Consider the following 15,264-nt stretch of genomic DNA (forward strand, 5'->3'; position numbering starts at 1 on the left):
CCCGCCCTAACGAGGCGGAAGTTACCGGGACTCACCTAACGAGGCGGAAGTGACGCTTGACCCCAAACTCCTCCCCCAAATCCTCCTAAAACCGCCCCAAAAACAAAAAAACCCCAAAATCTTCCCCAAAATTTTGGGGTTCCGTTTTCCAAACAACTTTATTGACGGGGGGGAGGGGCCCGGTCGGGTCCTTAAAAATGTGGGGGAGGGGAGAGAACAAAGAGTGGGGGAGGGGGGCTGAGCGCAGCCCCTCAGGACTAAAAAAACGGGGGGAGGGTCCCGGGGGGTCCCGGGCGGGTTTGGGGGTCCCGGGGCCCTCAGGACGCGTGCTGCGCCGTGGAGAAGCAGAGCTTGAGCGTGTAGGGGTAGGGCCCGTCTGTGGGGAGACACGGGGGGTCACAAACGGGGTGGGGACACCAAAATCCACCCTGGGACCCCCAAAACCACCCTGGGAACCCCCAAAACCACCCAGAAACCCCAAAACTGACCCCAAAACCACCTTGGGAACCCCCAAACCTCCCTGGGATGCCAAAACCCTCCCCAGACCCACAAACGTCCCCTGGGTTTAGGGACAAACCCCTGGGCTTGGGGACACGGGGCTGGCTGTGCCCTGGTGGTTGGCTGGGGACACCGGGGGACATTTGGGGACACCTGGGGACACCTGGAACCCCCAGAAACCTCCCTGGGACCCCCCCCAAATCCACCCTGGGAGCCACAAATGTCCCCTGGATTTGGGGACACAGCACTGACCACACCCTGTGAATGGCCAGGGACACCTGGGGACATTTGGGGACACCTTGGGGACATTTTGGGGACCCTCCCCGGGGTGACTCACTGGGGTTTTTCATCTGGAAGTGGTTGAGGAAGCCGAGGGTCTCCAGGGCGTCGCTCTTGGAGTCCCACTCGAGGAGCCCCGAGGAGCTGCGCTCGCCTGGGGGGCACAGGGGGGTCAGGGGGGTCTCTGGGGGGCACAGGGGGCTCGGGGACCCCTCCCCTCACACTCACTCTTTCCTGAGAACACCTTGACCGAGGAGGGACGCTTGACACCGAGCTCGTCACAGATCTGGGGGGACAGAGGGGACAGGGGGGTCACTGGGGAGAATTGAGGGGTCACTGGGGGGGACTGAGGGGTCACTGGGGAGTCTGGGGGATCACTGGGGGGATTGAGGGGTCACTGGGGGGACTGAGGGGTCACTGGGGAGTCTGGGGGGTCACTGGGGGGATTGAGGGGTCACTGGGGGGACTGAGGGGTCACTGGGGCCATTGAGGGGGTCAGGGAGGTGTTTGGGGGGTTTGGGGATAAGGAAAAAGGAAGAAAAGAAAAAACGCAAAGGAAAAAGGAGAAGGAGCAGGAAGAGCTTAAAAGCAAAATTGAGAAGGAAAAGAGAATTGGGAGAGGGAAAAAAAGGAGAAAAAGCAAAGCAGAGAGAGAGGAAGAGGAGGAGGAGGAGAAGAGGAAAAGGAGGATGAGGATGAGGAAGATGAAGAGGAGGAGGATGATGAGGAGGATGACGACAAGGATGAGGATGAGAAGGAAAATAAAGCAGCAGAATGAGGATGAAGAGGAGGATGAAGAGGAGCACAAGGAGGACAAGGCTGAGGATGATGATGGTGATGAAGAGCACCCTCCCCACCTCATAGAAGTTGTCCTCGGTGACGTCCAGGGGCGCGTTGAAGAAGTGCAGGACGTTGCTGGGGTGCTGGATGCGGTTCTTGGCCGCCTGCTCGGGGGTGGAGAAACGGTTGTTGCGGGAGCCGCTGAAATCCTTGTAACTGCAGGAGCCGTCCTCGAGCCCATAGGACTGCCCGGGCATGATGGCGTGCTGCTTGGACACACTGTGGGGGGAAAAACACACAGAAACAGGTCAGAAAAACAAAATATTCACCCCAAAAAACCCCAAATGTATCCCCAAATCCCCGTCCCTGAGCCCGTAGGACTGCCCGGGCATGATGGCAGGCTGCTTGGACACGCTGCGGGGGGAAAACAGACAGAAACGGGTCAGAAAACTGAAAAATTCACCCCAAAAACCCCAAATCTATCCCCAAATCCCCGTCCCTGAGTCCGTAGGACTGCCCGGGCATGATGGCGCTGCTTGGACACGCTGAGAGAGGAAAAACGGGTCAGAAATCCCAAAAAATTCACACCAAAAACCACAAAACCCACCCTGAAAATGCCCAAGGAGGGAAAAAAAAATGAAAAAAAATGGGTTAGGGGGCTGAAAATCCCCTCCTAAAATCCTAAAAAACACCCCCAAAACTCACCCCAGAATCCACTCCGAAAAACCTAAAAAACACCCTCAAAACTCACCCCAGAATCCACTCTTAAAACCCTAAAAAACACCCCCAAAACTCACCGCAAAAAAACCCCGAAATCCACCGCAAAAGAAGAACCAAAAAGCATCACAGAACACCCCAAAAAAACTCCAAATCCACCTCAAAACCCCCAAATGCACCCTAAAAAAAACCCCAAAAAACCCCCCAAAAAAACCCAAAAAATTGCAAAAAACCCCCCCAAAAAAACCAAAAAACCCCTCAAAAAAAAACCAGAAAAATCCCCCCAAAACCCTAAAAAGGCCCAAAAAGCCCCAAATCCCCCCAGCACGACCCACCAGACATTGAGTTTCTGTCCGAACATGAAGTTGTTGTTGAGGTGGGTGATGGCTCTGTCCACGGCGTAACCGTCGGCCATTTCCACCATGGCCGCGCCCGGCTTGCTCTTCATGAACTTCACCTGCGCAGGTGAGACGGGGACAGGTGAGGGACAGGACAGGTGAGGGGACACCTGGGACAGGGGAGGGACAGGTCGGGGACACGGGTGAGAGGGGACAAACGCCCCCCAGGAACCCCAAACTGTCCCCATGGCTGCCTCTTCACAAACTTCACCTGCGCAGGTGAGACACATGGACAGGTGAGGGACAGGACAGGTGAGGGGACACCTGGGACAGGGGCCAGACCTCCTGCAGGAATCCCCAAAATCCCCCCAGGACCCCCCAGTCCCCTGCAGGACCCCCCTGACCTTCCCAATGTCGAACCCCTGTCACGGCTCACACTGACCTGGTGACCCCATAAATGCCCCCAGTTCCTCTCCAGGACCCCCAAACCCCACTGAGGACCCCCCAAACCCCCTCAATTCTCCTTTAGGACCCCCCAAACCCCACTGAGGACCCCCTAAATCCCTCAATTCTCCTTTAGGACCCCTCAAACCCCCTCAATTCCTCTCCAGGACCCCCCAAAGCCCCCTCCTCACCTTCTCCACGTTGCCATAGAGGCAGAAGACGTTGAAGACCCTGTCACAGTTCATCTTGGCCTGGTCCAGCCCGTAGACCATCAGCACGGGGGAGTCGGCGTGGGGGCCGTAGTCGGGGGGCGGGGGTGGGGGCGGGGGGGGGTGCCCGTACTGGGGGTGCCCCCCGTAGCGCCCCCCGGGCCCCCGGCGGTGCCCCCCGCCCACGGGGGGGGGTCCCATGCGCCGCCCCTCGTAGTGAGGGGGAGGAGGGGGCCCGTAGCCCTCGTCGTGGTAGTGGCCGTGGTGGTACCCAGCGTGGGGGCCGCCTGGGGGGAGAGACCCCTGAGTGAGGGAGGGGGACCCCAACTCTGAGAGACCCCTGAGTGAGGGGGACCCCAATCCTGAGAGACCCCTGAGTGAGGGGGACCCCAATCCTGAGAGACCCCTGAGTGAGGGAGGGGGACCTCAACTCTGAGACCCCTGAGTGAGGGGGACCCCAACTCTGAGACCCCACAGTGAGGGGGGACCCCAATCCTGAGAGACCCCTGAGTGAGGGGGGAATCCAATTCTGAGACCCCACAGTGAGGGGGGACCCCAATCCTGAGAGACCCCACAGTGAGGGAGACCCACCCCCAGCCGTCCCCCCAGCCCCCCAGCAGTTCCCTCAGCCCCCAGCCCACCCTTAGCCCCCAGCCCCATAGACCTGCCCCCAGCCCCCAGCCCTGTCCCCAGACCCGCCCCCAGCCCACCCTCAGCTGTCCTCTCAGCCCCCCAGCCATGTCCCCAGGCCCCAGACCCACTCCCAGCCCCCCAGACCTGCCTCCAGCCCCTAGACTCACCCCCAGCCCATCCCCAGCCCCCAGACCCACCCCCAGCCCCCTGCCCAAACCCCCAGCCCCCCAGCCATGTCCCCAGCCCCCAGCCCACCCCCAGCCGTGCCCTCAGCCCCACAGACTTGCCCTGAGCCCCCAGCCCACCCCCAGCCGTGCCCTCAGCCCCACAGACTTGCCCTGAGCCCCCAGCCCCCCAGACCTGCCTCGAGCCCCCAGACCCACCCTCAGCCCCTAGACTCACCCCCAGCTCATCCCCAGCCCTACAGACCCACCCCCAGCCCCCTGCCCAAGCCCCCAGACCCACCCCCAGCCCCGCAGATCAGCCCCCAGTCATGCCCTGAGCCCCCAGACCGACCTCCAGACCTGCCCTGAGCCCCCAGCCCACCCCCAGCCCCATAGACCTGTCCCCAGCCCCCCAGACCCACCCCCTGCCATGCCCCCAGACCCACCCCCAGCCCTACAGACCCACCCCCAGCCCTGCCCTCAGCCCCCAGACCCACCCCCAGCCCCCCAGACCCACCCCCAGCCCTACAGACCCACCCCCAGCCCCCTGCCCAAGCCCCCAGCCCACCCCCAGCCCCCTGCCCAAGCCCCCAGCCCCCCCCAGCAGCCCCCCGTACCGTACTCCGCCGGGTGGTCCCCCAGCAGGGGCGGCTGCCGCTGCCGCTTGTTGGGGTTCCCGCCGGGGTCACCTGAGGGGACACGCCCGGTCAGGTGAGGGGTCACAGGGGGGTCACAGGGGAGGGGACACGCCCAGCCCGGGGGTCACACAAGGGGGGGACACGCCCAGCTCAGGGGGGTCACACCAGGGTCACAACCCCCCCCCCCAGACCACGCCCCCCCTCCCCACAAAAAGAGAATTTTGGGTCCCTCCCGGAGATTTTGGGACTCCCCAATGACCCAAACTGCCCCCAAAGCTCAGGGTAATTAACCCTCAGGTTGTTAATTACAGGCATTAACGAGCCACCCCCCAGCATTTGAGGGCGGGGCAGGATCAAAGCCAGGATTGGGTTCAGAAAATGGCATTTTGGTCAAAATCCTCCCCTCCTCCAGGAACTCTGCTTTTTTTGGGCCATTTTTTGCAAATTCTTTCAAATTTTTTCAGGTTTTTTTTCAATTTTTTGGGGCTATTTTTTTTACTTTTCTTTTTTGCTTTTTTTTCCCCTGTAGGTACATTTTTTTTCAATTTCTTTTTCAATTTTTTTTTCAATTTTTTTTTCAATTTTTTTTTCAATTTTTTTTCTTTTTTTTTTCGATTTTTTTTTAGCTTTTTTCCCCCAATCTTTTTGCAGTTTTTTTACAACTTTTCCACCATTCTTCCCCCGTTTCTTCACAATTCTTTTGCTTTTTTTTTATTTTTTTCAGTTTTTTCCCTTTTTTTTCTGGTTTTTTTTCCCCGTTTTTTTCTTTTTTTTTTTTTTTTTTTGGCTGAAAAGAAGACGAAAGGAAAAGAAAAGACAAAAAGGGGCTACTTACAGCTGCTCGGGGGGGGGTAAAAAAGTCCATTTGTGTGTTTTTTATTTTTGGGGAGGGGGCTCCTCTTACCCACGGCTGCTCCCAGCGCGCCCCGGCCGCGCGGCCCCTGCGGCACAGGCGGAGTCAAAGTCACCAAAACGGCCCCAAAATCCCCAAAAAACGGCGCCCAGACCCAGGATTGGGGGGCCCCCGAGGTCTGGGGGGAGTTGCTGGAATGTTCCTGAATTTTTTGGGATTTTTTTCGGGCTTTTCTGGGGCCTCCTGGTTGTGGATTTTTGGGGTTTTTTTGTGGGGTTGGTTGTGGCGTCTTCGGGTGGGTTGTGGGATTGTCCAGAAGGGTTTTGGATGGGACAGAGTTCCTGAAAACACTGGAATTGTGAAGTGGAGAGGAAAAGAGTTCCTGAAACCACCGGAATCGTGTCAGGGAACGGAGACAATTCCCCAAAACCACTGGAATTGAGAAAAGCTCCCAAAAGCACCGAAACTGTGAAGTGGGATGAGAAGAGTTCCTAAAACCACCAGAATTCAGACAAAAAAAAATCCCTGAAACCACTGGAATGGCCTTGTGGAAAGGAAAAGAGTTCCTGAAACCACTGGAATTCTATCAAGGAAGTGAGGGAATTCCCCAAAATACTGGAATTTGGCCTTGGGAGTGAAAGAATTCCTGAAAATCACCTAAAAACGGTCTTGGAAGTGAGAGAATTCCTGAAAGTATTGAAAATGTGGCCTTGGGAGTGAGAGAATTCCTGAAAATATTGAAAATGTGGCCTTGGGAGTGAGAGAAATACTGAAAGTATTGAAAATGTGGCCTTGGGAGTGAGAGAATTCCTGAAAATCACCTAAAAACTGTCTTGGATGTCAATTGTGACGAGGAAATCCCTAAAAACACCCCAAAATTGTCTTGGGTGTGAGAGAATTCCCTAAAAATACTGAAATGTGGCCTTGGGAGTGAGAGAATTCCTGAAAATCACCTAAAAACTGTCTTGGATGTCAATTGTGATGAGGAAATTCCTAAAAACACCCCAAAATTGTCTTGGGTGTGGGAGAATTCCCTAAAAATATTGAAATGTGGCCTTGGGAGTGAGAGAATTCCTGAAAATATTGAAAATGTGGCCCTGGATGTGAGAGAATTCCTCAAAATACTGAAATGTGGATTTGGAAGTGAGAGAATTTCTGAAAATCACCTTAAAAATGGTCTTGGATGTCAATTGTGATGAGGAAATTCCTAAAAACACCCCAAAAAAGACCAATAAAAGGTCCCGGGTGTGAGAGAAATCCTGAAAATGTTTAAATGTGGCCTTGGAAGTGAGAGAATTCCTGTAAATATTGAAAATGTGGCCTTGAATTCCTGAAAATACTGAAAATGTGGCCTTGGAATTTGGAGGATTTCTGAAAATATTGAAATGTGGATTTTTGAAGTGAGAGAATTCCTGAAAATACTAAAAATGTGGCCTTGGAAATGAAGGAATTCCTGAAAATCACCTAAAAATAGTCTTGGATGTCAAGTGTGGTGAGGAAACTCCTAAAAACGCCCCAAAAATGATCTTGGGTGTGAGAGAATTCCCTAAAATCCCTCAGAATTCCTAAAAGTGCTGGGATTGGGCCTTGGCAGGGAGAGAATTCCTAAAAATGACCAAAAATGGTCTTTGAAGCTCAGAAATCCCTAAAAACTTTTAAAATTAACGGCTTGGGAGTGGGGAAACCCCTAAAACCTCCCCCCGGGACGGAGCTTGGAAGTGAGAAAATTCCTTAAACTCACCCAAAATCAGCTCTCGGATGTCAGAGAATTCCTAAAATAAAAAAACAACCACCAACCCCAGAACCTCTCGGAGTGTGGAAGCAGCCTTGTGGAAAATGCCTAAAAACCACCAGAAACGGGGTCCTGAAGGTGGTGAGGAAACTCCTAAAAAAATCAGGGTTGGGAAAGAATTCCTTAAAAAAAACCAATAAATTAAAAAAAAAAGCTCCTGGACACCAATTGTGCCGAGAGGATTCCTAAAAAAACGCCAAAATCGGGTCTTGGAAGTGAGAGACTTCCTAAAAAAAATATCCTTGGGATGTATCCGTGCTGTGAAATTCCCAAAAAATGCTAAAATCGGGTCTTGGAAGTGAGAGAATTCCTAAAAATGTCCTTGGAGTGTGTCCGTGTTGCAGAATTCCCAAAAACCACCTTGGCTGTGCCTTTGGAAGTGAGAGAATTCCTAGGAAATGCTCCTGGGGTTGTGTTGATGTTGTTGAAATCCTAAAATTCGCCCAAACTGTGCCTTGGAAGTGAGAAAATTCGTAAGGAATATTTCTGGGATGTGTCGATGTTGAGAGAATTCCCAAAAAAATACCCACCAGGTTTGCGCCTTGGAAGGGAGAGAATTCCTAGAAATGTCCTTGGGATGTGTCCAATGTTGCTGAATTCTTAAAATTTTGTACCTTGGACATGAGAATTCCCAAAAAAAAAGCCTCCTGGGATGTTTGTTGTGGGATTTATGTTCTCTTGGAGTGTGTCGATGTCACAGGATTCCTAAAACCGTCAGAACTGTGTCTTGAGAGTGAGAGAATTCCTACAAAAAACCCCAAAATGCTCTTGGGTTGTGTCTTGGGATGGATGGTTGATGTTGCTGAAATCCTAAAAAAAAAAACCACCGGGTTTTTTGTGCTTTGGAAATGAGAGAATTCCTAAAAAAACGCTCTTGGGCTGTGTCCGTGCCTTGAGATGTGTCCGTGCTGCTCAATTCCTACAAACCACCGGGTTTTGTGCCTTGGGAGGGAAAGAATTCCTAAAAATCCCACCGGTTTTTGTGCCTTGGAAATGAGAATTTCTAAAGAAACATTCCTGGAATGTGCTGATGTTGCTGAACTCCTAAAAATCCCACCGGGTTTGTGTCTTGGAAATGAGAGAATTCCTAAAAAAAACCATCAAGATGTTCTTGGATTGTGTCTTGGGTGGTGTCCAATGTTGCTGAATTCCTAAAAAAACCACTGGATTTTGTGTCTTTGGGAGTGAGAGAATTCCTAAGAATTGCTCTTGGAGTGTGCTGATGTTGAGAGAATTCCCAAAAAAATCCCCACCGGGTTTGTGCCTTGGAAGAGTGAGAATTCCTACAAGAAATGTCCTTGGGATGTGTCCGTGCTGCTGAAATCCTAAAAAAACCACCAGGTTTGTGTCATGGAAATGAGGGAATTCCTAAAGAGAATGTTCCGGGGATGTTGTGGGATTCTTGGGTTGTGTCCATGTCGTGGAATTCCTAAAACCGCCAGAATATTCTTGGATTGTGCCTTGGAGTGAGTCCATGCTGCTGAATTCCTAAAAACCACCGGGTTCTGTGCCCTGGAAATGAGAGATTTCCCAAAGAAAATCTCCTGGAATGTGCCGATGTTGAATTCCTAAAACCCACCAGGTCTTGTGGCCTCGGGAGTGAGAGAATTCCTAAACCCCACCGGGGTTTGTGCCTCGGGAAATGAGAATTCCTAAGAAAAGCCTCCCGGGATGTTGTGTCCATGTTGTGGAATTCCCAAGAATTGCTCTTGGAGTGTGTCGATGTCACGGGATTCCTAAAAAAAACCACCTTGGAAATGGAAATTCCTAAAAAACCACCAGAATGTTTCTTGGATTGTGCCTTGGGTTGTGTCCATGTTGCTGAAATCCTAAAAAAACCACCGGGTTTGTGCCTTGGAAGAGTGAGAATTCCTAAAAGGAATGTTCTTGGGGTGTGTCCATGGTGTGGAATTCCCAAGAAATGCTCTTGGAGTGTGTCGAAGCCACGGAATTCCTAAAACCTCCAGAACTGTGTCTTGAGAGAGAGAATTCCTAAAGAAAATGTTCCTGGAGTGTGTCCATGTTGCTGAGTTCCTAAAAAACCACCGGGTTTGTGCCTTGGGAATGAGAGAATTCCTAAGGAATGTTCCTGGAGTGTGTCTCCATGTTGTTGAGCTCTTAAAAACCACCTCGTTTTGTGTCCTGGAAGAGTGAGAGAATTCCTACAGTGTCCTTGGGATTGTGTCCATGTTGCTGAATTCCTAAAACCCACCGGGGGTTTTGTGCCTTGGAGGAAATTCCTACAAAACGGAATCCTGGACGTGCCGGATTTCGCCGCTCTGGGATTGATTGTTTTTTGTTTTCCTATTCCTGCTCGGAATATTTTTGGGATCGGCTTTTGGTGTTTTGTTTTGGTTTTTTTTTTGGGAAGTGGTGGTGGATGGATTGTGCCGTGTCCCTCGCCGGGGGTTCCTGCAGCTGCTTTTTGTTTTTGGGGGTTTTTTTTCAGGTGTTTTCTCCGTGATTTTTTGGGTCAGTTGGGCCCCCCCCGTGTGGTGTGAGGGATGTGCAGGAGGAGGAGGAAGAGGAGGAGGAGGAAGAGGAGGCAAAGCTGAACCCGCCCGGAATGTGCCCAGAGAACCCCCCCAGTCCCCCCAACTTTTGGGAAAAACCCTCCCCGTTTTTGGAAAGAACTCTCCCCATTTTTGGGAAGGATCCCCCCGATTTTGGGGAAAAATCACCCAACTTTGGGAAGAATCCTCCAATTTTGGGAAAGATCTCCCAATTCTTGGGAAGAATCCCCCCAAATTTTGGGAATAACCCCCAATACTTAAGAAGGATCCTCCCAATTTTTGGAATGGATCCCCCAACCTTTGAGAATTTCCCCAATTTTTGGGAAAGATCCTCCCAATTTTGGGAAAGATCTCTTAATTTTGGGAAGAACCCCCTGGCTCAGTGCCATTGCTTCCCAACCTGGAACTGGGCCCCACGAAAGGTGGCGATGACCCAAAAAACTCCAAAATAACCCCAAAAGTCACCTGTGAGGGAGAGCAATCGTGGCCTTTCTGTACCTGTGCCAGGTGTGTGACTTCTCCAGGTGTGTGACCCCACAACATCCCCAGACTCCACGTAAGAAAGCAATGACCCCTCCCCCTTTCCAAACCCCTCCAAAATTCCAGGAATTTTCCCCAAAAACTCCACCAGGGGTGTGGCCCCTCCCTCTCTCACACCTGGCTCAGTTGAGCCCCCAACACAACCCCCCAGTGACCCCCAAATCCCCCGAGACTGCGGCAGGTCGTGGCCAGGTGTGCCCAGGTGTGGCGGTGCTGCATTACCTGTCCCACTCAGGTTGGGGTTGGTGTAGTCCCAGGTGTCCTGGTCGTTCTTGAACACGTTCAGGCGGCTGGGCTGGGAGGGGAAGTGAGGAGGGGAGGAGTTGGAACCTGCCCAGGTGTGCCCAGGTACCCCCAGGTGTGCCCAGGTACCCCCAGGTATCTCCAGGTGTGCCCAGGTACCCCCAGGTGTGCCCAGGTGTGTTCACGTGTGTCTTCAGGTGCCCCCAGGTGTGCCCATGTACCCCCAGGTACGATCCCAGATGTTCCCAGGTGTCCCAGATCCCCCCAGGTGTGTGCAGGTATCTCCAGGCGTGTCCCCAAATATCTCCAAGTGTGTCCCCAAATATCCCCAGGTGTGCCAAAATACCCCCAGTGTGTTCACATGTGTCCTCAGGTGCCCCCAGGTGTGTCACCAGGTGTCTCCAGGTACATTTCCAGGTGTCTCCAACTATCTCCATGTGTCCCTAGGTGTTCCCACCTGTCCCCAAGTGTATCCCCAGGTGTGTTCTCAAGTGTCCCCAGCTGTTCCCACGTGTCCCCAGGTGTGTCCCCAGGTGTCCCCAGGTGTTCCAACATGCCCTCAGGTGTGTCCCCAGGTGTCCCCAGGTGTCCCAGGTGTCCCCAGGTGTGTTCCCAGCTGTTCCCACGTGTCCCCAGGTGTGTCCCCAGGTGTCCCCAGGTGTTCCAACATGCCCTCAGGTGTGTCCCCAGGTGTCCCCAGGTGTCCCAGGTGTCCCCAGGTGTGTTCCCAGGTGTTCCCACGTGCCCCCAGGTGTGTCCCCAGGGGTCCCCAGGTGTCCCAGGTGTGCTCACCTTGGCGTACTCTATCTTCAGTGTGCAGCAGCCCGAGTAGATGTCGGCGCCGTTGAGCGAGGCCTTGGCGCGCTGGGCGCTCTGCACCGAGTCAAACGTGCCACGGTCAAGGGAAAAACTTGGGATTTGGGGAATTCCCAATGGGATTTGAGAGATTTCCAATGGGATTTGGGGAATTCAAATTGAGATTTCAGGAACTGTCAAAGGGATTTTGGGAACTGTCAAAAGGGTTTTGGGAACCGTCAAAAGGGTTTTGGGAATTTTCAATAGGATTTGGGGAATTCACAAATGGATTCTGGGAATTCCCAATGGGGTTTCAAGAATTCGCAATGGGATTTTCGGAATTCCCACTGGAATTTAGGGAATTTTCCCCAGAACTTACAGAATTCCCACTGAAATCTGGGGAACTTCCACCGGTATTTGGGGAATTCTTAAAGGGATTTCAGGAATTCCCAATGGGGTTTTGGGAATTCCCAATGAGATCTAAACTGAAGAATTTCCACTAAGATTTCAGGAATTCCCACTGGAATCTGGGGAACTCCCACCAGGATTTGGGGAATTTTGGGACCTCAGGGGGGTGTGTGGAGCCAGCTGGGGCCACCTGAGCCCTCAGGTGATTTGGGGGAGCCCTGTGTCTCTCACAATTCCCAGGGGGAATTCAGGGGGGGTTGTGGATTCTGGGGACCCTTCAGCCACGGAATTTGGGATTCCTGAATTCCCAAATGAACTCCAGGATATTCCACCATGGCCTGCACGCCGTTCTTGCGGAAGATGACAATTCTCTGCACGGGCCCACAGGGGTTGCAGATGGTGTAGAGAACGTCCTGTGGGAAAGGAGGGTCAGGGGAGCCCCAAAACCCATCGGGGACCCCAAAAACACACCTGGGACCCCAAAAACACAGCCCAGGAACCCAAAACCAAGCTAGGACACCCCAAACCTCCATCCACTGTGGTGATGGAGTAGATGGAGCTGAGGACAGTGAGAAGCAGCACATTGTCAGTGACCCCAAACCCAAAAAAACCCCAGTAAGCCCCCCCAAACCCCAGTAACACCCCATAAAACCCCAATAAACCCTGAGTCCCCTCCTGCTGACCGTGGTGATGGAGTAGATGGGGTTGAGGATGGTGAAGAGCAGCACGTTGTTGACCCCACGGGCGTCGTCGCTGTCCCCGGGCCGGGAGATCTTCTGGCTGGTGGAGTAGTTGACGAAGGCCGGGTGCCCGGCGAAGTAGATCTGGTTGTCGGCCGCGTAGTTGACGGCGTTGCAGGCGCCCAAAATGTCCTCGAACTCCACCAGGGCCTGGCGCTTCTTGGGCATCACCACCACGTAGCTGGACAGGGGACAAGGAACAAGGTCACTGTGGTGTCACTGCCACCACGCCAGCCTGGTGCCCTTAGCACACTGTCTCCACAATGTCACCCTGGTGTCCCCAGTGTCCCCACAGTGCCCCCTCCCCGCAGTGCCACCTCTGTGTCCCCAGCACACTGTCCCTGGTGTCCCCACAGTGCCCCCTGGTGTCCCCGGTGTCCCCAGTGTCCCCACAGTGCCCCCTCAGGGCCATCCTGGTGTCCCCGACGTCTCCGGCGTCCCCGCCATGCCCCCCTGTTGTCCCCGGTGTCCCCAGTGTCCCCGCAGTGCCCCCTGGTGTCGCCGGTGTCCCCACAGCGCCACCCAGTGTCCCCAGCACTCTGTCCCCAATGTCCCCACCGTGCCCCCCTGGTGTCCCTTGTGTCCCTGCAGTGCCATCCTGGTGTCCCTAGCGTCCCCACCATGCCCCCCTGGTGTCCCCAGTGTCCCCACAGCGCCACCCAGTGTCCCCAGCACACTGTCCCCAGTGTCCCCTCCATGCCCCCCTGGTGTCCCCGGTGTCCCCAGTGTCCCCACAGTGCCCCCTCAGGGCCATCCTGGTGTCCCCGACGTCTCCGGCGTCCCCGCCATGCCCCCCTGTTGTCCCCGGTGTCCCCAATGTCCCCGCAGTGCCCCCCTGGTGTCCCTTGTGTCCCTGCAGTGCCATCCTGGTGTCCCTAGCGTCCCCACCATGCCCCCCTGGTGTCCCCAGTGTCCCCACAGCGCCACCCAGTGTCCCCAGCACACTGTCCCCAGTGTCCCCACCATGTCCCCCTGGTGTCCCCAGTGTCCCCCCCGCAGGGCCATCCTGGTGTCTCCGGTGTCCCCAGTGTCCCCTCCATGCCCCCCTGGTGTCCCCGGTGTCCCCAGTGTCCCCACCATGCCCCGCCGGTGTCCCCAGTGTCCCCAATGTCCCCGCAGTGCCCCCTGGTGTCCCCAGTGTCCCCACAGCGCCACCCAGTGTCCCCAGCACACTGTCCCCAGTGTCCCCACCACGCCCCCCGGTGTCCCTGGTGTCCCCGGACTGCACCCCTGGTGTCCCCACAGTGCCATCCTGGTGTCCCTAGTGTCCCCACCATGTCCCCTCGGTGTCCCCAGTGTCCCCCCCATGCCCCCCCTGGTGTCCCCTCCATGCCCCCCTGGTGTCCCTGGTGTCCCCACAATGCCACCTCTGTGTCCCCAGCACACTGTCCCTGGTGTCCCCACCATGTCCTCCTGGTGTCCCCACTGTCCCCACCTGATGGGCCCGAACTCCTGCAGCGCCTCCACCAGATCCGCCTCCACGATGCCGTCGATGAGGCCGCGGATGTGAACCACGGGCGACGCCGGCGTCTTGTGGGGATCCTCGTAATTCTCCTGCCGGGACAACCCGGAGGGACACCTTGGGGACAGTCCCGCGGGGTGGGGACCCGCCCCGGCCCCGGCGACACCGCAAACCCCCCGCGGCCTTGGGGCCGGGCTGAGGAAAACGAGCCTGGGCTCGCCAGACTTAAAACTTAACCCTCTCAAAAGGGTGATTTGCGCCCTAAATGTTTTTTGCCCTCAGTATTTATTCGCTCTCAAGGAATTTTTTTCCTCCCCTCAGCCCTTCCTGTCACATTTTTCCCCTCAGAATAATCATTCTTTCCTCCCCAGTCCTTCCCGCCACATGTGCCCCTCAGAACCCTCTTCCCCTACAATTCTTCCCCCTCAGAAAAATCTCTTTTTCTTCCCTCAACTTCTCTTCCCGACTTTTACGTCTCATGAGGGTCTCCTCAGCCCTTCCCGCCGTCTTTGCCCCCTCGGAACCCACCTCCCCACATCTTCGCCCTCAGAAAAATCTCCTTTCCTGCCCTCAGATGCTCTTCCCGCCGCTTTCCTCCCGTGAGGGTCCCCTCAGCCCTTCCCGCCATCTTTCCTCCCTCAGACCCCTCTTTCCCCCTCACAGGAGCTCTTTTTTTACTCCTCTCAGCCGCTGCCGCCATATTCACCCCGCTCTGAGCCTTCTTTCCCCCTCAAAGAGCTGTTCTTTCCCCTCTTCCCCACATAAATCCCCTTTCCCGCCTTCTCCCCGCTCTTACCGCTCCTCCAGCTCCGGCCCCGCCGCCCGCGCCCCCCGGCCCACCGGGCCCGTGAGGCGGCGCCTCCGCGCTCTCGGTTTTCAGGCGTTTAGGAGCCCTCCCGCCTTCGCTGCCGCCACCGCCGCCGTAATATCGGCCCGAACCGCCGCCGCCGCCGCCCGCCGCCATCTTCCCCATGTCGGCTCCGCGCCCGCCGCCCTCGGCGCCCTGAGGGCCGCGCCACCGCCGCCGCGACATGGCGCCCCGCTCCGCCGTCCCGCCCACGACACGCCCCCATTGGCCCGCCCCCGCGTCAATCAAGGCAAACCGTGCATCCCATTAGCTAATGCTGTTCCCGCCACACCCGCGGCGCCGCGGGCCGTTGTGATTCGCCCAGCCACAGAGCATATCCCGCGTCTATTGGTCCACTATACAGCCTTTCA

At 55.3% G+C, this 15,264-nt stretch overlaps 1 protein-coding gene and 1 long non-coding RNA gene across 2 annotated transcripts; both read right to left on the reverse strand.

The window, feature by feature from the left end:
* Nucleotides 1-144: 144 nt before the first annotated feature.
* On the reverse strand, nucleotides 145-15,079 carry HNRNPL (heterogeneous nuclear ribonucleoprotein L; the record flags this gene model as incomplete). Its single annotated transcript, XM_083877247.1, has 13 exons — nucleotides 145-376; nucleotides 836-931; nucleotides 1,006-1,063; nucleotides 1,635-1,836; nucleotides 2,610-2,731; nucleotides 3,248-3,552; nucleotides 4,680-4,751; nucleotides 10,621-10,693; nucleotides 11,434-11,530; nucleotides 12,172-12,257; nucleotides 12,528-12,765; nucleotides 14,020-14,138; nucleotides 14,843-15,079. 13 exons carry the CDS (start codon nucleotides 15,077-15,079, stop codon nucleotides 318-320), a joined length of 1,764 nt encoding a protein of 587 aa, XP_083733373.1. The 3' UTR covers nucleotides 145-317.
* On the reverse strand, nucleotides 5,166-6,426 carry LOC310918390. The gene is made up of 2 exons (XR_014591655.1): nucleotides 6,345-6,426; nucleotides 5,166-6,262 (listed from the first exon to the last, which is right to left on the reverse strand). It is a non-coding gene; the product is annotated as an uncharacterized lncRNA (long non-coding RNA).
* Nucleotides 15,080-15,264: the final 185 nt, after the last annotated feature.

Source organism: Zosterops lateralis (assembly GCF_965231275.1).
Source record: "Zosterops lateralis genome assembly, chromosome: 23".
NCBI classification, from domain to species: Eukaryota; Metazoa; Chordata; class Aves; order Passeriformes; family Zosteropidae; genus Zosterops; species Zosterops lateralis.